Source organism: Ischnura elegans, chromosome 3, assembly GCF_921293095.1.
Source record: "Ischnura elegans chromosome 3, ioIscEleg1.1, whole genome shotgun sequence".
NCBI lineage: Eukaryota > Metazoa > Arthropoda > Insecta > Odonata > Coenagrionidae > Ischnura > Ischnura elegans.
This window is the reverse complement of record NC_060248.1, coordinates 67,150,631-67,174,627: the sequence shown is the minus strand read 5'-3', so window position 1 is coordinate 67,174,627 and position 23,997 is coordinate 67,150,631. Positions and strand designations below refer to the sequence as shown.

General features: G+C 38.8%; 1 protein-coding gene across 1 annotated transcript in view; it reads right to left on the bottom strand.

Moving 5' to 3' along the window:
• Positions 1-23,997, bottom strand: part of LOC124155982 (neural-cadherin) — a 1,049,301-nt gene that overhangs the window by 976,902 nt on the left and 48,402 nt on the right. Inside the window, exon 13 of the mRNA XM_046530234.1 lies at positions 21,535-21,724. Within this exon, the coding sequence (XP_046386190.1) occupies positions 21,535-21,724 (190 nt within the window). The remainder of the gene's footprint in view (positions 1-21,534; positions 21,725-23,997) is intronic.

Here is a 23,997-nt window from a genome sequence, read left to right as displayed (position 1 = left end):
TTCAAAGGAGCATCAGGTTCTATTTATCTTCAAACACATTATTTTTTTTTGTATAACCTTTCCACACTGAGTAGGCATATAGTGTAAATCACTTAATGAAAATGTAGCATTTATAATTGCAAAAACGCTTTGGGTCAAGTAATCTGAGTGTTGTTTTTACTACGCCTATCATGTACGCTTCATAATAGAAGCGAGCGTTGTGGGGGTCACCTACGTTCGGGGCCCTCGACGATCGCCGACCTGCCGATCTGGCCAGACCGCGCCTGGCTCTGCGTGCAAAAGAATGGAAAATCTAATTTTTTCAATCTCAATAATAGTTTCTTTCAAGAGGTATTTTAACAAAATTCAACGCTATCATATTCCCAAAATTGTGAGCTAACTGAGAGAAATGAGCGAGAAAACGCTCTTTCGATGTAGCTATTATTGAAATGCGTGAAAGCTGAAAAGGGTACCATTAGCTTTTAAGTTAACCGCCGCTTCAGCGTTGCTACATGGATGCTAAAATGAAGGGCGGGGCAGGACTCCGCCATTTATCGAGCGTCAACATTTGCTTCTTAATTGGTTTGTGTTGAAGCGAAATTTGATCATCATGTTCTGGGAGAAGAGGAGCAAAAGAGTGGCTCGCTGAGGTAAAAGAAAATGTAGGCGGAAACACAGAGAGGAGCAAGTTTTTCGTCAAGGGAGAGGCCGAAAAGGTCCTTTGTTCTCCCTTCTCGATCCTTTTTAGAGGAGGACCTTTTTTGCGTTCGGAGTAAGCAATCTGTGATATGCTTGGACTTTAGGAGGGTAGTGTGTGTCTTAATTACCCGAGGAGAGAAAAAAAACACTCGAGCGTGATGTTCTATTCCCGGAATCGACTAAACATCTGAAAGAAGACACCGGTCGGGTGAAAGGAAAGTCTTTTGGTGGGTTGCAGATACTATTTTTACACACGCTCACCGGTGTTTCTTTTTGGTAGGGAGCCGTGTAGCAGAGAATGAGAAATCTTTTTTATTAGAGAGAGAGAGGGAGGGAATTGGGTTAAAGTGTAAGTCGCCGTCGGGGGAGGGCGCTGAGAGTGAGGATCTGCGTGGTAGGTGTGTAAGGCAGGAAAAGTATTATGAGGTGTTTGCGTTGGAAGCGGCGGAAGGCGGGGAGCTTGTTAAAGGGCGTAATCGGCCAGCAGGACGGCTGGGGTCGGTCTGTTGGCCAAGTTTACTTTTCCGGGGGCAAACCTTTGAACTGCGGGCATTAGGGGCGAGGTTGTTCAGAGATTCCGGCGAGTGGTGGTGAAAGGGGTTTGCTGTGTGAAATCCTACAATTTTAAGGCTTTCACCTTCTCTTAATGAAGAAATGCCTTCGGGAAATGGAGATGTGGCGGTGTCCGTAGTGGATCAGTGGTGTGTGAAGAGGTTGGGGAAATATTAAATTTTGAGCCAAGCTTTTACCTAAGCTTTTACCTCTGTCGGTAGGGAAAATTCATCTCTCTCTATGGGACATCCTATACACGTGCCTGTTGATGTTTGGCTCTTATTTTAAAGAACTTGTTAAGTTATTCTTTCCTTTGCAAACGATCGTTACTGAGAGATGCATGAAATATTTTTTTTACTTGAGTTCCGGATTAGATTTGATCCTAAGAATCTATTAAAAGACTTTTTTTGACAGCCCTTATCGAATTATAACACCACAGTGCTACGGCAACTTCTCATATTAAATTATAAAGACTTCCTGTATGCCCTGTTGCAATTTGGTATTTTAATTTTCTGTCTTTGCTGTATTGGTACGTCACATTTGACAACTCTCATGCATTTCATGATAATAGCTACATTCACTAGTTGGTTAATCAATTGGATTCATTTTGTGTTTATGCGTCAGAAATTTATCCTCAATTAAATTCAAATGAAATGAATTCGAATTAACCCCCTACGACATAAGCGTATGCGTGCATATTTTCACGAAGACGCTGATAACTATAGGTATCTGTCCTTTATTCATGCTCGGTACCACTCTTGGGTGGGGATTTGCGCCTTTCAAAATTGTATACCCATATTTACGCCAATCAACGAATTATTGAGTTATTCGAGTTAGTGTTGCCTCAGAAATCCATAAATTCTATTGTGATCAAGAATGCGAACAGCTGTCAAGGCTTTCGATCCTATCATTTGTGAGAAAGATTGAAGACCATTCCAAGCCTTCGTTTTCTTCCGTAAGGAAGAAGATGTACCCAGGGGCAGGTGCATCTAAGACAGAATACGAGGTCTTGCAACGGACTGGATATTTCATATTACTATTTGCGGATCTAGAACACGACAGCGGCCGTATGCGACATGCTATCGACACCGGGAAGACGACGTGACGGAAAAGAAATGTCCTTGTGCGGAAATGGAAGTTTAACGAAACGAATGGAGAACTGAATGCGAGATTAGAAGGGGGCATATGGGGCGACGACGAAGGTGGAAGACTGCGGAAGAGGAGCCATCCAGTTCCATCGAAGCGAGATATAGGAGCTCTCCTCAAAAAACTACAGGCGGGTTGCGCGAAGTAATCAGCATTGGAAGCTTGCGAGGGGAATATTGGACCCGTACCGTATCAGCCTGGAAATGTGATGGTCCATAAACGCGACCTTGCGGGACGCCTGTCTCTGTGGATGCGTTAGTCGGAACTGGGACAGAATGCTCCGCCGATCCGTTCTGATGCGGGTTGAGGATGTTGGAATTGGTGAGACAGTCGGTGTATGGGAAATGAAATTGCACTTGGAACGAGGTGGAAGTTGATCAGCGTTATGGAGGTGAAGTGAAAATTTGAAAACAAGGGGGATAAAATATAATCCCTCGCTCGAGCTCGGCGTGTGATACCTAACGAAACGTTTGTATTGAGCCATGAGGTGAGTGTGCTTGTGTACGAGGCTCATTGCGAGTTCATCTGTGGCAGTGTGAGTTTATCGATTCTATTGCCGGGTTATTTGAGATGTCGTTCTATTTTCGTGCTTATTTTGTTTTTCATTTTCCATCTGGTGAAATGCGGAATGTGGGATTACGCGGGCAGACGTATATGGGGACGATCGAAGTTGTCGTTCTTGAGATACCTTAAAACATTTTGAGAGTTTTTTTTTAGTCGCATGAAGTTTTGAGCTCTCACTGGAGTCGTAAAATGTGAAATTTTTCTTTGAAGTGGTCCATACTTCCTTATGTATCCATCATAACTTTAATATTCATTTCGTAAATGAATCCCTGATTATATTTAACATCACCAATGTGATTGATTTTCGAAATTAATAAACTAAATATCATTTCGAGTCCTGGTCTTTATATATGTAAGTCATTTCGAGTCCTGTTTCCTTTGGTATTTTAGTCTTTGAAGAATCGGTGAATATTTCATCTCCTTCATCTTCCAGTCTTCCGACGTGGATTAATAATCTGACTCGTAAATTTTAGTTGCTTAATCTTCCACGCAACAGGCACTAACGTTTTTACTAATAGAAATAACAAATCTCGGTGTCCCACTTTTTCTTCTAAAACGCCAATTAAAAGCATTGAGCTGAGGCAAAAATACATCAAGCTGTACGTGAATGGTTATTTGAAATGTATGCCTATTATCTGTCCAGAAGTTCCCGGGTTGTAAATTAAGCAAACATTAGTATAAAACAGCGCTATGATTTATCGCATTTTTTTTATTTTTTACCCTCCAGACCCCTATGCTCTCTTTGGTTAGCTACCTTTTCTGAGGTTACTATTTTGTGAGTGCCGCCATTTGTTGCTGAGGTGGTACTATGATAACCAAGATATCATCCATAAAAATCGCAAGCCGTGTGATATCACGGACGGCAACTGCTATGAGATGCAGCCAAAAAACATTACGGTTTTTTCTCAATTATAATTGAAAATGAAAACACTCTTGCTTTCATGTACATCAATGAATACCTTATTAAACCCTTCCGTTGCGATTTATTAAAAAAAATCGAAATTATTTAACTGCATTTATACTAATTTGGGAGGTTCTCAACTTTTTTCTTCTTTTACGTCAAAAATTCCAAAAAGAAAAAACCCGAAAATGGTAATAAAATAGAAAACTCTCGCCCTGCTGTAACAAATGCCGCGATTCTCCGAGCCTTAACGTAAATGCGGAATTAAAGTCGTTTGGCTAAGCAGGCACAATGGACAGGACGACAAGGAGCGCTCATAATAATGGTCACGCCACGCCAGAAATGTCCCTTCGAAGCAAAAATGCCAACCCTTCTGCGGTGGTCCACCTTCGTGAACAAGTACAAAAAAAATGAAGACACGCCGAGGGACATTTCTCGATAATTTCTGCACCCCCACCCACGTAAGGAAGCAAGGTTGCCCCCGGGGTCCATCGCAGAAGACTGCCTCCCTTGCAGCATTGTGCTCGCAATGAACGCGATCATTTTTGACCTTTTCCCGAGGCGAAATAAAAGCAAAACGAGCAGACAGTCAGGGCTGGAAGAGTTTTATCCTCCAGCGCCTCCGTCAGACAGAAAAGGGACGTTTTTCTGCCACTTGGTTGATCGCTCGAAGCGTCTCTGCAGGTCTGTAACAACAGAGCGCGCCCACTCCGAGCTAGGATCGACCCGCTGTGGCTAATTCTTCTTTTTTCATAACCCTGCCACTCAGTCATTCTCTTCTTCTTTCCCCTGCCGATCGCACCCCTGCTGGAACAGGGATCGCCCTTTGCTCCCATAGATGCAGAAGCTTGAGCGGGGTAGAGAACGATTGCAAACAGCCCCGCGATGAAAGGAATGGAAAAGTAGAAATGCATCTTGTCTTGTGGCTGTCACTTAATACTTCAATTCCTTCTCCTATGAGTATTCCTCCCCGCTACGCTAGGATGAACGCAAAAAGTTAAACTATACTGGGTTATCATAAGAGAATGGTGTGGTTTTGAAAATGGTTAAAATGAAAATAGAATTACACTCAGTTAATGTTTTTTTTAATTTTTCGCCTAACAGTTTTATTGAAACATAAATAATAAATTTCAATATGTGCCCTCTTAGTCGCAAATTCCCAAACGATACTAAACTTCTGTTCAAACATTACTTCGTTTATGATTGCAATTGCTTCATTAATACTGTTCATATGTGGTTTGGGTCGCGAATTATTTGTCTGTTAACAACTCTTTCGATATACCCCCACAAGAAAAAAGAATTAGATGTGAGATCTAGCATGTTCCTATGAATTACACAAGCCTCACCATACACCAGGCGTAATATGTAAATGAAAAACTTTATAACTTATGCTAAATTAAGAGATGAGATCCTTCGATATTATCCGGGAGTTCTAGGAGATTTTACAACTCTAGCCCTGTAAAATAAACTTTAAGACCTTTAACACTTTTCCAACGACCTTACCATCTGGACTAGATAACGCTCAATATGAATTACAATGACAACTCAATTTCATTCACTGTATCCTGAGATATATCGATATAATAAGCAACTTTTTTGAGATAATCAGTGATGAAGAACTGCAGTTTGTAAGTCTTTTGATGAAAGCACTGACCAAAATCCAAGAAATAACAACGGGGATGCAGCCACCAGTGGTAAATTGAATGTCTAAAAAAGAAACGATCAAACATATGGGCGAATGAAATTTTGAATACCGGTTGAAAATTATTAAACGGTAATTTAAAGTAACTAGAGTTCTATTTTTCACCCTAGCAAAATCTGAAACGCAATAATCACTAAAAAATAGTCAAGCCTAACATGTTAGATATACGGCTGGTACTTCTAAGGTCTTCCCATACCTTTCACAATATTCCATGTCCCCTCGAGATGTGAACATGCACATGATCGATACCCGTGATTTATTGAAATCCCAGGGAACAATAACCATGACCATACCCATGGAATGCAGAATGCAACAGTCGAGTGAAAAAGGACTTTGGAACGAACCGAATCCAAGGGAACTCAAGACTTTCATTTCCAACCTCTTTCATTTTTGAGCGAATTTTTCTACCTTTTTGCACGATCGCCATGGCGGGGATATCGCAATATGGAGAGAGGATGCAAAGAGAAAAGGCTACTGACTCCCTTTTTTCCCGGTCGCGAAGACCCTTTTCCTCAAACAACGAAGGCTAGAGTAAAAAAATAGAATCTCTTTTCTTCATTATATTTCACTCTCAGCCTACCAACATTCGTCCTCGATCCTCATGTATTTTCAATATGTGAATTTGAAACCCACTCAAATAACTGCAAGAATTCATCAGCATCATTCATGCATGAGCAGACAATTTCGAAACCAATGATGGACGATGACTTCTCAAGTGCTATCCTATAAAATTACAAAAAAAACATATTGGGACTATTTTTTTCGATCAAATGAAAATATATTTGCGCATATGAAAATCATATTACTGAGAAGTATTTGTTTCATCCACATCTGTGACAATTGTAAATAAACGCTCTTCACCGATCCCCCCCAAGAATATCAGCCTCGGCGAAAAGAAACTCTTACGATATAACACTACTCACTACAAGCTGGAAACAGCATTTCATCGTGCGCTGAGAAGTATTTCGCAAATAAATATTCATTACATTAGTTAGGAATATAAATGAGAAAAGTAATTGCTAGGTATTCTGAATTAGAAGATCGTTTATAAGACCAAGCATACATCAATGTTGTTTTTTATTTATAACCTTGTGTACTGCATTTCAATTTATAATTTAGGACGATAAAGAATCGGAACCCGATAGTAAAAATCGAGCGTATTTTATTGAATAGACTATTCCAGGAAATAGGCCAATATGAGACTAAATAGTCAATTCTACCACAAAAACCTTATCATACTCAACGAAAATCGGTGTTATTCTTTGTAAATACATCCTATCGCTGCATTTCCTATGCTATTTCCCCGAGTAAATAGTTGCATTGTTGAAGAGCCTTCAAATCCGAATTAAAATGAACTGACAGGGGCAAGATAAAAGAAAAACCATTCGCACAGAGAAGGTATACCATTTGAAACCAGAAGAAATACAATACTGCTTCTCCGATAGCCGAAACGAGAACTAAAACGGAATGTATGGATATTCACGGTAAGCTCTTGCTCTGGAATTCTGCCATGGGCAGATATACTAAAATACTCACGACATGACTGGATCATAGTGATACGAAAAAGTTCAATAGCAAAAAATGAACGTCATAAGGCCCACAGTGAGCCGAATTGAAACGTCAAGGGATACGCAAAATTAAAATGGTATTGGCAAAGACCTAATCCAATAAATCCATGCAGGAAATCATTTTCAGAAAAGTTTTATAGCCTATTTTACAAAGCATATATACACTTAATATTTTCCAAAAAACTGAATGCATCAAAAAGGCATAAAGATATAGAGTGAAAAAAGATTTTAATGCCTTTAATAAATAAATCACACACAAAAAACTTTTTTTTAAGTTTAAATAAATTTCAAAATCTTAAATAGACCGGAAAGATTCACAGCATAATAATGCGTGGTTAATTAAAGTCCTTTTTTAAGAAGCCTATGACATAATGGCCTCAATAGATTTACACTTGGCTTAGTGAAACTGCACGGAAGAAAAATTAGCCTCCCGATGGCACAATCAATGCATATCAATAATAAGTAATTATTGCTCACAATTAGTCGTAACAGGCAATCATTATAATTGACTGCTAAGTAATTAGTCATTTACATCACCTATATATTGAAATCCTGCGCGAAGTAACGCTCATCTTCAGCGGTGTCGAGTGAATTCCAATGAAGCAGGACATAATCATCTGATCACAAATATATTGCTTCTAATATAATTTCTCCATCAACGAGTGAAAAATTGACCCGTGCATACGTATTCCAACATTCAAGTCTTTGAATTACATACACTATTGCAAGATTGTAGCAGTAAATAGTAAAAAATAATGCTGGGTACAAGTTACACGTATTCTGAGAAAAAATCCAGTGAGAATAAAAAGTTATGTCCCTCGTTTAAAAAATAAAAATTTCATTGATAAGGTCCGATAATATACTAGACCATAAATACTACCTAAATTTGTACCACTATTGCAGCATAAATAGAGACAAAATACCCATTTCATTTAAAACGGTCGGTTTCCAGTCATTCATTCTCATCTATCGCTTTCTACACAAATAGTAATCCCACAAACCTCATCTAGCACCCTCTTGCTTACGGATAGGGCAGACAAAAATTGAGCACATAGTCGATTGACGGGCCGAGTGAAATATTCCATTTAAACTATGGAAAAATTATGTAAATTCTCACATTCTCGATTAAAAGCTAACCAGTCGCTCTTTTTATGACTTTTAATGCTTGAGAATTTTAAAGCTTAATTTTAATGAGATTCGAGCCATCGCATTCCCATAAGTGCTATCGCAGCTACTTAACAACATACTGTAGCGGGAAAACTGTTTTTCGAGAGCTGAATAACTAAATTCCCCTTCCGCGAGTTCCAGAACTTTGATCCATAGCTTAGCTAACGTTTGTCTTCCTTAATTCGACCCATGAACTTGATTAAATATCCCACTAGTTGATCTGTAGATGAGAAACTAGACCGGAATAGTAACTTCTCACCATCATACATATAAAATAATAATAAACTGAGCTTATTTAACTACAAGCAATTGCCACTAACGTGTACAGTTAAATACACAAACGGATGCACACTTTATCCCCCATTCTCTGGCTATAATGAAAGAAAAACGCAAGAAACTGGCAAAGTCCATGTAATGAATTAGATCACTTTCAGTTAACATAATTATTCCTTTTTCTGGAGCCTGGTCAACTTTGGCTGGAAAATAAGATTAAAACGATGAAGCTTAGAGCGTACAGAATGGGTGATTACGGTACGTAGCAGGGGGGACAGAAACATAGGAAATAGGAAAAAAGAGGGCTTTTAGGAGGAAAATGAGAGAATTAAGGCATGAGGACAAATAAATATGTATTAGGCAATGCGACCAGTAATCCTTTCTACGTGATGTCGGACTTCCTGGAGCTAAAGAGGGGAGAATTAGTTATATTAGAGGATTATTTTTTTGGAAATGGGATTCATTCTGTGGGAAGCTTTAATAAGCTTAAAAAAGAAAGCGAAATGAAGGTTTAAAAAATATCAGGTTAACTGGTAAAGAGTGTCTCTTTCCGCTTATTTCGCTGGCATTCATTTGGGCCTAAATGCCACTTTTCATGAAATTTTACACCAACCGTATTACGTGCTCAAAATGCGGAGCGCTGAACTCACAAACCATGTTCATCCTGGATATGAATTATTCACCAATTTTTTCCAAATTTCTACATTACAATTACATAACAAGTACCAGTTTTAAAATTTATACAAATCTCGCATTCGGTATAGGATTTACTTTTTAAATTTGCGAGAGCAAAATTGTTCCGTTAAAATTCTAAGCTCCTTTATAATTTTGAAAACAGTGAATTGAATTTGACCGATTGATAGATGATGATAAAAATATTGGAACTCACATAATATTTGGAACAATTGCCTATTGAGTAATAGTACAAAAAATAATCTGATTTATAAAGCAATGGTGTTATATAGATTTAATGACTTTCTGAAATCTAAAAAAGCCATTGATAGTTACAGGAGAGTACAGCCAAAATAATCCAAATAAATTCACACACACTTAATCGCTAATAGCAAATAGCCGGTGCAGAGTGATAAATTCAATTAAACGTTATTAAATGAATAAGTCAAGGTCCTAGGAGAGGACGAGCCACCAACGGAATCATCATTAAAGGTAAATCGGTGATCACCAATTAGCTGTGACCCCATTACATTTGATTTGCCTTTTAGAATGCCTTCTTTGGAACAATGCATATCGATCATTAGCACAAATAGTTCATTCATTTAATGCAACGAGAACATGAAAAGGGGAATACAAACAAAAAATAAGCTATAAGTTTTTCTCGCTTCAGGTTAAAAAGCATTGCAAAGGGCGGAAGAAAATAAAATTTCAGGATTCAATGAAATGGAGAACACAAAAACTTTGCTAATGATGGCCAAGCAATTGTTTTAGGTCTAATATGATGCTTTACGCAGTCTTTCAACGACAATATGCCCGTAAAACATGTTTCGGGGCGTTTAAACACTCAGCTATGCTCTTTACATTGATGAAAATTTTTAAATCATGATGATTACCTGAGCTTCTGTGCCAAATATTCGGATTTAATACGAGCCAAACCAAAGGCCCCGAGGAGTTTGGGAAAACATTCTCACTATTAAAGGGCGCAGCACACCACTCCTAATTCAATTGCTTTGCTATGGAAAAAGAAACTAGAATTGAACCCGAAAAAAATCAGCACCGCAATAAAAGAAAAAAATAAACAACCGCAGGCGATGCTACGCCCGACCTGCCACGGATAGGAGGGAGGGTATTAATTTCCTTAAAAATAAAAAACACTGTGTTCATCCTCAAACAAAAGTCTCGCAGAGAATAACGCGCTAAAGACCAAGATAATTGAAACATGATGCGAAGGATCAAAACGGCTCATTGTTTGATCATAAAAAGTTAAAAATCCAAAGGACGCTTTACAGAGCGTGGTTAACTGATGATTATCACAATAGAAGTGGCGTGGTTACATCACTCTCACTCACATCACAACGCCACAAGAGAAAAGAAGAGCTCATAAAAGACTAAACTATAGACGTGCAAATATCACACATTCAAGGGTAAAGGGGCCAGTTTATATCTCGATGCCAACTCGCATTGCGAATAATTTGTTGGGTATGTAGAACCCAACCCAAGACCCTTCGGTCAAGCGACAAAATTTTGCTGTAATAGGCTCCCATGCTCCCGCGGTCAATAGCATAGAGTGGTTCCATTAATTGAAAATACTAAGCTATACCGATGCCCAAGTCCAATGTTACATGATGTCTCTCTAAGTAAATCGGTTACGGGTTGTTAACAAGGCATGTATTGGATTTGAAAAGAAATGAGGTCTGTACATAATATTGACAGCTATGGGCACTATTATAAACGGAATTATGCGCATTAAAGATAAAATTGCATCATGGTGGTACACATTTTAACTACCCAACCCGATACAGAAAACACGTAGCATCACAACTTGCAGGTATTTTGAACTAATAATAATGAAGCAATTTTCCCAACATCTAGAAAATATCCAACTTTTCACTATGAAATAGAAAAATTCCAATCAAAAAACGATATCCTGCATAATAACAAGGTGAATAAGACCAGTAGTCAATAAAATTACGATAGCACTGGTGAAAAGGGAATAGCGACGTACAAGTTGAAGAGGTAGAGCTGATAGAGTGATAAAAATCGATTAAGAGACAATTCACTCTAAAATTTTCCAACGTAAAGTAGATTTAACTTGCCCCCATACAAGTAGAGAGAAAATTGGATTGCACTTCACCGGGACTTAATAAAATGGTACAAATTTATATGGTTCCATTTTTACTGCAAGAATATAACTGGGTACTTGAAGAGCGGGCTACGAGAGCAATGCAAACAGAACGCAGCACATACATGAGCCCATCTAGCAGGAACCGCAACTCCGAACCCGACGATGTAACGTAATAGTGCCACACCATCACTCGAGGCGCCCCTTAACATGTATGCCAGCCGAATTTTTTTTTCCTTCCCAGGCGCCGCAGGAAAAATACACCCCCTGTGACGAAAGAGGGGAGAGTTTATGGCCGGGACGAATCGTTAAGCGATTTCACGGTCGTTCTGCTGCCGAAAGAGAGAGAGAAAGAGGATGGCATACTAATACATTTGAGCGCTGGTCGAGAGTAACCAGCAGCGCCCGCTGCCGCTCGCAGAATTATACGTAGGTATTGTATAGAAAAAAAGGAGTTTCAGGATCGTTGTGTCGTGAGAACGTAGTTTTTGGCGCTGTCCGTGGCGCCATTGGTATAGGCAACGTATGAGGCTGCGGGACCACGAGTTGAAGGGGGTGGGATGGGGAGAAAACTGCTGCGCGTGGATGAAAGAGCAAAGCGAAAAAGAGAGAGGACCGCATTCCAATCGAGGAGCAGGACATTTCTCAGGTCATCATCAATCGAATTGCACCCACAAAATATTTCTGGAATTCCGCCGCCAAATATTGCGATATCTATTCACTAACTGCGGATAATAACATTATAAACTAACTACTAACTAAATATTTGTACATAAAATATACAAATTTATCATATCGTGAAAATGTTTTTGCTGAAAGTTACTTGGGTGCTCAGCCGGGTAATCTCCTCCATTGGCAGCCATATTGTCAGGTGGAACACCCTTCACTACCAGCAAAAGCAGGGAAATTATCGGATCTTTTTTCGCGCAAACATTACTTACACAACCTAAATATATAATGACCTAGTCTCCATGAAGGTTTCCGCGATGACGTTCTGATCTCTGAATTTTTCTCGGGTTTTCTTCCGCGTCGGTTGGCTTGTGGACGACAGTTCTGACTTTTGATCAGAAGACGCTGGACACCTTCGACTTGGCAGGATAGCTAGCGAAACTGTTGTCCAAAAACCAACTGACGCGGGAAAAAAACGACAAAAATGCACAAATATATGAGCTAGACAATCAAAAATTTCATTACACTCCTAATACAGAAGCACCAAATAAAACCACCAGCATTTTTTCCGTTTCCAGAACCGCCACCACCTACGAAAGTTATTGGCCATGATGCAACGGTGTTCGCAACCTCTTTACAGAAAGTGGCGGGGAAATTTTTTGGAGTCACTCACTGCGGCCGTTTTATCACCATGTTCATCACAACGTTAAGCCGCATTTCACTCATATTATCTCCTCTGATCACTCCTCGGATTTCTAGTGGGAGACAACTTCCACGATTTTTGTAGTTTCCCGAAATAGTAGCTCAATAGAGAATTTTTTAGTCACAAAAACTTAACTCAGCGAAAATTTATTTTCCCATTCTAGCATTTGGAAGGATTTAACTATAAATTTTGAGCCAGAGAATAAAACTGTATTCTTTGTTTTTATAAGCAGTGTTAGTACCCCTAACTTTACCTCTCAAGGACTCTTTCTCAACAGTCGGTGATTGAAAGCCAGCAGTTACTTTAATCACTCCACGTCTTAAGGTGGAAAAAGTAAATTTTCCAAGAAATTTCTATCTCCCCAACACTTTTTGGTGACCTTGGTTTCATCCCCCAACCCATTTGGCTTTCAGACCAAAAATGGCTGCTAACACACTAATTAGGCCTCGTTTGGATAGGTGAATAGAATTCGAACTTCCCGCACTGAGAGCTAACATTGGGCGTACTGGAAGTGGCAGGGATGATTCAGCAGAATCCGTAACCCTACTGGGAGCAATGAGGAGCGGAGCAATTCCAGTGCAGTAATCCTCCCGTCCTAAAACAATGGACCCATAAGCGCCCATTCAGATAAGACGATGCCCAGTTTCACCAAGATCTTGCTCCACTCCCACGGCAATTCAATACTAATCACCATAAACTTCTCAAATAACTACCACTCACTCCTAATTATTTTCTTCTCCCTCTTCTTTGCGCCAGCAATTTCGCTTCCTCCGCTTCGCTCGGCATCCAATTCCCACCACATCAATGGCCTCACGGTCCACCCACCTTTCTCCGCAGCTGAAAAAGCCTCACAGCGACGTCCTTATGCCGAAAGCCACCCTCAGTATGTCTTCTCATTCCTTTCTGTGTATCCTATGCCCTACTGCGATCAACAAAAATTATTCCTCAAAACATTCTCCCAAATAATTCAGACTTATTCCACCCTGTATGTATGGTTCGTTAACGCAGGATAAAATTCATTACCATCGTTAAATATTTTTCCTGCTTGAGGTTTTCTTAGCGCTGGATTGCATTTCTCTCCACGGTTTTCGGGTTAACAGCGTCGAAGTTATTTTATAGATGACGTTTCGAGGTTTATGCTGGCTATATATTCAGACTGTGGAAATGAAGCCAAGTTGGCGCGACCAATCAGCATCGAGAAACTCAATTTTGGTGTGCTTTTATTTTATTTTTTATTATTATTTATGAGCCTTTTCCAAGTAATTTTTAATCTATACCCATCATGTGCATTGAAATTGCCAGCTACTTCTTCAGCCTGACGGATTATGAGAGGGAAATAATGCTTTTCTACGGCAAGAAATTCTGCTTTGTCAGCCATTATCTGATCCGCGGGATTAGTGAACGCATATTCTGACACTGCTGTCATTAAATATTATTATTTATCTTCACAACTCAGCGGCCAAAAACGTTGACGATTCGAAGCTGCAAGGGTAATGCAGACGACTGCATCACACCTTCGCTTTAATTTCCCAAACCCCTACCCTGAGATGAATTTGCGAACACAGATATTCGAGCCAGGAGTCGAGAGCAGATAAGCATCTCCGATATACGGCACTAACTACCCAGACAATATCGACAGGTGCAGCACGCCGCGGATGAATGCACGGCCCATTGCATCACGTCCCGCTGTCTGCATAAATCACGATCTTTATCACCAAAATCTCTGGCTGGAGCGAGCGATGTTTTTTTTTCTCCAAAAACGCAGCAATTATTTCACATTGTGTTAAACGATTAAAAAAAAGGCAGTAAAACGTGAGCACATGAGTATCAAACCACATTCCACGTAAGCTTACACAAACATAAGGTTTTTTTTAAAACAATTCCTATATATTTATGCCTCAAAAATTTCACCAGCAGCTCAAATTGCTTCATTATCTGTTTGCCTACATAAAAAAAAACTTCACGCCATCTCATGTGAACTCGCCAATACTCAGAATGGCACATTACTCAATAGCAAAACTTAAGATAGCCATCAATAACTTGAATAAAATACGAATATACTTTAAGGAATTGGGGCTAGTTTAAAAATATTTTTAACACAAAAATATAGAAGACATAATCCCAGTTAGTTTAAGGCATTTTCGAGGTAATCAGGTAATCAAGGGAATAATTCGTACGATAACGGAATATATAATATACATATATATAATGGAATATAGGATTCAAAGCGGAAGAAACCGGTTAAACTTCTATCGCTCATAAATTTTGAGTACATGTCACAATGCAATTTTCAAAGCAACCTATGATATGCAAATTTGTGTTTTCCTGGACCAACTGCCTTTGGCAACCCTTTCTGGATCTGAACAAGCAAGACAAAGTGGTATTACCAGAAATCCTAACAACAGTCGTAATTCAGTGAACTAAAATTCACGATGAAAATTTTATGAATATTTATCCAGTCACACAACACACGACAACACTCTATACTGAGATTTGGTGGACATTAACTGATATGCCGATACGTAAGATTTGATTTTTTTCGAAAATCAAGGTTCGATGATGGAAATAGATTGCCTCTCCACGGTCGAGCGGAGAGAAAGAGTGGAAGAGTGAGATATAGTAGACGTGGCGAAGGGGATTGGGAGACGAGAGAGATGACCACGTGGGTCGGCGCGCAACGACGACTGTGAAATACGAGATCGGAAAAGGGAACGGACACACGGAATACGAAAGGGAGAGCGAAGGGAAAGGGCGGATTGTTGTCGAGAATGATTCAGAAGGCGCCGAGGGGAATGACGGCGACGGCGTCCGCCGGTGACGACAAATTGGAGCAATGGAAACAGCCCAAATGACCCCTCCACCCGCCTCAGCACCCTCTCCCGGTGCCTCCATGAACTAATTCGGCACAAATCGACGGCAGTTAGCACTTTCATACGGGTCGGGTAAACCCACCCGCCGTCACGAGGTCAGGAGATTCTGCGGTGAAATGAATTTCATATTCGCGACACTGCGGTTTTTTGCACAATGCTGCCGCGGGTATTTTTCACCTATTTGAAACAAAACTCACCGATTAGACTTTCTCCTCAATGCCGGATGAGGAGCCCAATAAGAAAAGCAAGTATTTTTACATAAAAGTGAGAAAGTTAACTATATTTCCTCTCGAAACTTAACCTGCAACACACATCAAAGGGACTTTAAAGCAAATATTCGAAACTAAGAGTGGAATACACTAGTTGCACGTCGAAAATAACCTACATTCCACGTGTTTGCTGGTAAAACTATCTCCAACTTCCAATCCTTTCTGTACGTAGTATCAACATAAATTTCTACTCAGAAACGTTTTTTTCCATTTAAAAGCAGCGATTTTCGATCACATTCTAATCTAGTACATAAAAAGCTGTAAATTCTTCCACCTTCGAAAAGAAACAGATGCATAAAATCTGTCCTAGGATACTCACAATATCTCACACCCCTGCATAGGTAAAATCATCCATATGAAAGCGATATTGAACAAGAAATAAAATCAACTACCCAGACTCATTTCCATTTCCCTCACCATCCTCATAACTAGAACCTCAGGCGCGGATTCTCCAGGAAATGCAGAGAAGCTTCATCGATCAAGCTGAAGGAACGACGACGGGAGACCCATAATTCCCCGCGAGACATACTGCGTGATGTACGAGCGTTTCACAGCACTTCCCGTTTGCCTAAGCACACAGTTACACACATTGAATTTCAACGAATGCAATTACCGAGAAGAAATTAATTCGAACGCCACCATTTATTTTTTCTCACGAACTTCATCCTATGTTCTCACGATTGCTTCGGCCGAACAAGATACATGAGGAATCACTTCAAGTAGTTCTTCAGAGGGTCATAATTCTTATTATTCTCAGACGGCATGGACAACTTGGATAACTTAAACTAATAACGTGGAATATTTCAATGAATCTTAAAATTTGCACAAAATTACCAACTATCGTTCTCTTGAACACTGCAGCTCGACGAGTGCATTCGTACATGATGTTATCAACAAGGGAAACGTAAAGTAGCAAATTTCAAATGAAAACATTATTCACCTGTGTTATAAACTATGGAAATAATTGTGATGTTGGATGATCAATTAATTGGTAATGCTGGTGAAGAAATCAAAGACGAAGAAAGGCTAAATAAGGTATAAAAATAGTTGGATGGCGCGTGATGGCTTAAAGTTATTGAAAATAATTTGACGCCAAGATAACTATGACTAAAAGCAAGACCGCATTTATCAAATATATAAGGAATTAAATATTTACCCCTCACATGCGCACACAAATTTTTTTTACGGACGGGACATAAACTGAGTACATAAACATAAAACATAAAGTTACTGACCACAGCATCGCTCAGAAGTTCTTCTGAGAGGAGGATAGCAGAAGAAATAGATAATATGACACATTTTAGTACAAGCATTAAAAAAATAGCGAAACAAACGAATGCGAATCATGAAAAAAAATTACAGCGAACCATTTTCCCTCGCCTTTCTGTGATAACAATGAAAAAAGAAACCTACCTTCAATTTATTTTTGACCCATTCCTGTATCGTGCGCGTCGTAAGGTACATTCATTTAATTTTCTGCACCAGTTGCGTCCACCAGTGGTACTAAAATTAAAAATTCAAATCCTTAGGCCTAGGTAATCCACCCTAGAACTTCATTCCAGAATGAGTAAGTCATTTCTATATTGGGCACACTTCCATTTTGATACCCACAACGGCCTGAGCGGAAGTGGTTGGTTTAAAATTGTCCACATCTCCATGAAGAATAAAAAAGTAATACGGATGCTAATATATCATGAAATTATCTAAATTTCATATTACCGACGCCTTTCATTTCCAGTGTTGAGCCAAAGGAATTTACATTTTGGTTCCTGACATATTACGCATACAATTATATAATAATTGATGAACCTTTGACCAATAATTAATTAGTATTATAAGCAAGGGAAATAATAAGACTGCAGAGCATAATGTAGTAGCCCGAATAGACAGAAACCAAAATAAAATCAGGAAATGTAATTTAAGACAAGACAATATACCTCCAATTAAAATATAACGCAGGCCACAAGCTATGGCTGAATTAATTACTCCTTCATCAACAATGAATCACGCGAATACAGATCACGGCTTCACCTTTGCAGCAGCAAATTATGAGGTAATTTGAAGTATTTTTCAAGCAAGTTTCATGACTTGTGATGCAGATAACATGCACTCTGCAACATATAATTGGACAATTTAAGCATTTCTCCTAAGGAGTTGTAAAACTTTAAAAGAATGGGGCAACAACGATAAAGATATAGAGATACGCATGTAAGATCAATCAGCTAAAAGGTCAGCGAGTATAGAAAGCAAAAAAAAAGGGATGTAAAGGGGAGATTCTGTAAGAAATCTTTTCATCAACCGTGACCACTTAATGGAAAAAATATAACTCGGAATATCTCTTGCTTAATTAAAACGCCGACAAACTTGACATAAAAAGATAGTGGAACTACTAAATTTCAGTAAATATAAAGCAAAACTTTCGCCAAAGTTCTAGAAAAGCTTTCAACACTATACTTAATCACTAAAGTATAAAGCAAGCCTACACACAACAACGGTATGGGGTACAAATATTATTAAAATGAAAAAAAAACAAGTTAAAAACTTTCCTCTATGACTTCAATGTATCCGATTTAATGGATTACTTTCAGACCCTTATGCCAATCACTATCATATTTTAATTAATCACTGAAAGACAAGCCCAAATTATATTTCATGATGAACAAATATCTAACCGAATAATCCGCCGATATCTCATAATAAGTTTTCCACGCCCTCCTTCTAATACTGTGCGTTATATTTTGGTAACTTCAAGTGTTTGGTGATATTCAACTACGGAAGTAAAATAGTAAATTTCGGCGAAAGACAAATTACATAGAGGTGCATAGTAGGAAAAATGCTGATTGGAGTATACACATTGCCGAATCCTTAAAAGGCTAGGCGTACCTACTGAAAAAAGGCACGGATAGGATTGAAAATTCCCTCAACCCTTCACCCCCAACTCCTATTAGTAAGAACATTTTCCTATTACCACCGGAAGAATATAATACAGATTCCTTTGACACGCGATGTGTATTAGAATACGACAATTTTTAAGACTGCTTGAAGACTGCTGCAATGGGTGAAATACAACAATATGTACCGTGAAAAAAGCATGTACTGGTATTCCTTCACGTAAATTTCAACATTTAGGGTGCATAAAACCCATTTAATGAGGCGAGGGATGGGAAGAGGTCGAAATGACGACAATCGCAAATATTTCTATCCAGCCGTGAAGAAGACGTGATAATAAAACGGGACGCCGAGGCCAATAGAGACGGATATTATTAGGAGAGACGGAAGGAATCAGTGAATTGGGGCGGAGAGACACGAACGAAATGAGCAGCAGAATAATTTCCCTTGCATTACTACGCGGAGGCTGAATAGCAAGGGTTTACAAGAGTGAGGACAATTAAGTACACTGTGCGGGGGAAGCAATAAAAATAGCTCCTCGTGCAAAAAATGAAGTCGGAATGTGATCCATAACGCGAAAACAGCGGACCGCTAAAGTTCTAGCTGTATTTCCTGGTAATTACTATCCTTATGCGCTCGTGCAGCGCTTCATTTTTTTGCATAACTACCTTCTCAATTTTGTTTTTACTAAATCCCAAGAACGCGAATTTAAAGATTTTTTTTTGCTATAACAAGCGCTCTTCAAAACAAGTTGTCTCTTTACCTCGATACGTACGGTAACTCATATAGCATTTATTCATAACTCTCCAAGTGTAACTCTCACAATGATCTTCTATAGAAACTCGAGATAAGTATCCTACTCGAATTACAAGAGACTTAGAAAAACTGATGAAAAACGAACATAACTCCCTCATCTTCCTTCGGTTAGACTTAAGCATATACTTACCCAATTTCCAAAAACTTTAGCCAAATATAATTCGAGGTGATTATTAGGAAACTAAATTCACCGAAAATTACGAATGAGAATATCCAGAAATACTTGAATAGAAAAAGTTGACCATCACTCTTTCAGCAACCCTATTAAAAGTCAATGAAAAGTCTACCCTACACTCTATTCTTAAGCAAATCAAAAGAGCTAGTGGTATTATTAAATAATTTTTAAGATAAAATAAAGTAATCATAAAACCAACACTTCTAAAGGTTATTTAGTCTTCCCCACCAGCTTTGAAATAAAGATATGAATTGAATGAGACTGACTTTACACTACACATACGACAATTCACTATGTCGGAAGTGATTTAGGCATTACTACGCGGATTAAAAATTTTTCACGTGCCTTCAAAGATCGAATCCAGTTAATTACTCCTGTTTTTCGTTAACAATAAATATGCTAGAGGCCACTTAAAGGCCTTTATAAGGAATTTGTAGTCCGTAAAATGTAAACATTTCATTAATAAAACTACAATAACAAAGAGAGTGAGCGAGAAGGGCCGTTATTAAGCAGGTTTCATCTCCATTAAAAACATTTTGCCCGGCAAATCTTCCCTCAACAAATAATACGTTGACTGCACGTGAATAATTGATTTATGAGAGACGAATCGAGTTCCTGACTTCCCTGAGAACTCCTTCGGAGGTGCAAAAACAATACGGGGTATATTCTTCCCACACCCCAAACAGTTTTGGAATGGCAAACTTGAGTCAATACAAGCTATGAGGTTTCCAGGTCAGCTGTTTCGAAAGAAAAAATAATAAAAAGGAAGACGGTAAGTGCTAACTTCTCCGAAACAACTTGGAACGGAGTTCTAGCGCTTAAGTTGGGGTTCTTTCCAACTGTCCGTCATACTCGATGAATTACTTGCCAAGCATTACAAGCTACGTTGTAGATTTCTATAACACTATTGATGTAAAAAAGGATTTTTAACTCATATCAAAATACCTTTCTGTCCAATGTGAAAACGACTGAATGCCTATGACATCGCAATTGCCTGAAGCTTTGTTTAAAAACGCTTCACAAACAATGGAAACGAAAAAACTTACCCACGAGCGTATCTTACAAAAGAGTAATATGTTTCGTTTCCCATTTTATATTACCCACTGGTAATATTTTGTTTCTGCTAAACAAATTTTAGAAGCGAAGCGTACGAAATAGCAGGCGACGATATTTAAAGTAAAATACTGACAGCAGCAGGTAATGATTGCAGCACTGGATCATACTCTAATTTCGTGGCGTCAAAAATGAGAGTAAGGAAACGGCACTCACACCTTATGTAGATATTGATATTTATTAGACGCAAGTAAAACGCGTGTTTCAAGATTAAAGACTTCAGTCTGATAAGTAACCTGGACAAAATGTCCACAAAATATATGAACTCAGAACATTCTAGAGAGGAATTACTCACACGCCAATGGTCGTGGAAATTCAATGAATAATCAAAGTAAAACTTTTTTGTTTTCTCAAGAAAAATAATAATTATTAATTAATAAAATGGAGATTTCTCTTAAACTGTGACCTCGGGACTTACTAGACTTAGCTACGGACTATAATTATTTTAGAAGTTTGATCTTCCTTGGAGAATATTTCATTCAATCGAGTTATTTACACCACTCATAATTGAAAACGATGTTCACTTTTCTTTCGCACAGCGGTCCTTAGCCTGCATTTAACTTAAGAAAAGGTAATAAGCGTATAGCATAGGATCGCGTTTGAGGCGCTTTCCATCGGCCCATGTGATTCTTCATCCATAACGCCCATGTTATTTCATACGTGCAGAGAAAATTCAGGTACTCACCAGAATTGGAGTGACCGTTCGAGTTAGGCCGGGCTGATGGGGCGCCGTCACGGGCTTCGACTTCCAACGCATAGGCTCCCTGCTTCTCTCTGTCGAACACCACTTTGGTGAACACCTCCCCAGTTTGCAGGTTTATCTCGAAGTAGTCCTTGCCTTCGTTTCGAGGTGAATCTACTATATAGTAGTAAACCTGAAAAAATAAGAATGCCGCGGGTTAATATCGTCCGACACCGAAATAATAAACAGGCACAGGCACACCGTAGGAGGAAGGCAACATAGGAATAAAATGGTTATTAAAATATTCAATATTATAATAATTAATATAATAATCAACAATATAAGAGGAATTAACGCTCACTTCATGGTTAATTAACTTACAGCAGTGGCGAAATGGGTTAGATGGTAAAGCACTGAGATACCGATCAAATTCAAAAGAATCTTCAGGAAACCAAAAAATACTTTGCGGTGCTATTTTCTGGCTTTCATAAAATATTACAGTAAGCTAATAAAGGAAACTGGTTGTCTATCCTGCAATACAGGCTTTAAAACATTCAGATTGGGGTTAGCCCTCATTTATCCCAACCAATCTTCGTGCTAGTACCATGAGTGATTGAACGAGTTCATTTCTACTCGTAAAAAAACTGACGATTCGTATGGACAATATACAAAATTGGAAGCCAAGAAAAAAACGTAATGACATTTGAGTCACATAATACTAAACATTACTACCAGAAACATGCATCCAAATAAACCGGAGTCACTTGGATCCATTAAGATGAGGAACCACTTATCTGCCTCAATGACCATTGTCACATATTTTCGAGACAAAGAATACAGCTTCCACCCTTTATAAGTAAAAGAATAAGTTGTTCCCTAAATTTCGGGGTCGAGGAAGGAGCAATATTCCGTGTTCATCATAACGGGACGGTATTTGCGGTCCATCAAAACAAAAGAAAGGGCGAGTTAAAGGAGTCATCACCAAAACAAATTTAAAAAACGAGGAAATCACAAAAGTGGTAATTCCACGAAAAAAAAAATACGAAAAATATTCAAATAAAAAGCTTTCTTTTTTTATTTTCAATTTCCTTCCAGCGCACAAACGTACATAATCCTTCACATGGTGAAGTTTCTTTCTCAGCTGTCAAATCGAATTGGAGGAAAATTTTTCTTTCCGACTTTTTTTTTCTCTCTCATTCCAAACGGAGAACTTTTCACTCAAATTCCCACTCGAAGCCTAATTGGCCACCATTCCGACCTCTCCCCATCGCAAAACCCCTGGCGGATTCAAGCAAAACCAGTAAAAACTGCTCTCTCTCTTTGGGTCCCTCTCTCTCGTTCCTTTGAAAAAAAAATTAAATGCGTTCAAAATTTTTAAAAAATATTTCCGAGGAGGACAGTGAAGGAATTGGGGTCCCCCCTCCCTCAAGGCACTAATTAGATTTTTCTCTCCTCCACTCCTCCCCCGAAAAGAGTCCTAAGGTAAAGTTTTGCAGGGAATGGGGCAATAGGATGACGTAAGCAGGGTCTGGAAGGTAGGGGGAGGAATATTCTCATTTTCATTAAGCCACCACCAACGCAGTTGAAAAATATCCCGAGGACAATGCTCGCAAGGAGTCCTCCTATTTGTTTTTTTTTTCAATTTTTATTGTCCTTGTTTATTTTTCTCATTCGTTTAATGCCCGCCACTACTATCGAGGGGTCATCATCAACATCCAGGTTATTTTTTTTATTAGTCCCCGCAAAAAAGGGAAAAGGGGTGAAGTGATCCCATCGAGGAAAGACGACGTGAACGGATTAGGATACCGCACGATTTAACGGATACATTTTTATTTCGTCTTTTTTTTTGCTGACAGGCATCCGAGTTGTTTGGGAGTTCACGGAACTCGGGCGTGGAATAATTCTACAAAAGCTGCGTTTCCCATTAATGGAAAAGTTTATCGTGATAACAGAAGCTGGTGAAAGTAAAATCCTTCCAAAAAAAAGCTCCCAAATCCGTGATTTATCGCTCATTAATTTGAAAATAAAGTGTAAACAATGAAAAATAACTCTCATCGCATTCGATAGTGTTACGTACAGAGTGGAAAAATTGCAACGTGGCAAAAATAGAATGGATACAAAGCAAATGAATTAGCAGTTAGGTCAAACATTTTCTTAATTTACTCGACGAAATCTACGAAGAAAAGATTTCAACTTCCTCGAGCATGTATTTTTGTAATAAGTTACATTAATTCCGGAAAATTTGTATCGCCCATGCAATGAATTACTACTAGTTTGGAATAACCAGGAAACAAAAGGCTCACTGATGGATATGTGACTTTATTGATTCCTATCGAAATGGTCATTAATTTTACTTTTGAATCTTAATCAATTAGTGATTAGAATTGAATGTCAAAATGTAATAACCAATCTCAGGCATTTCACGAAGTAAAGGTAGACATAAGGTATTGTCAGTGGAGGCCCCGG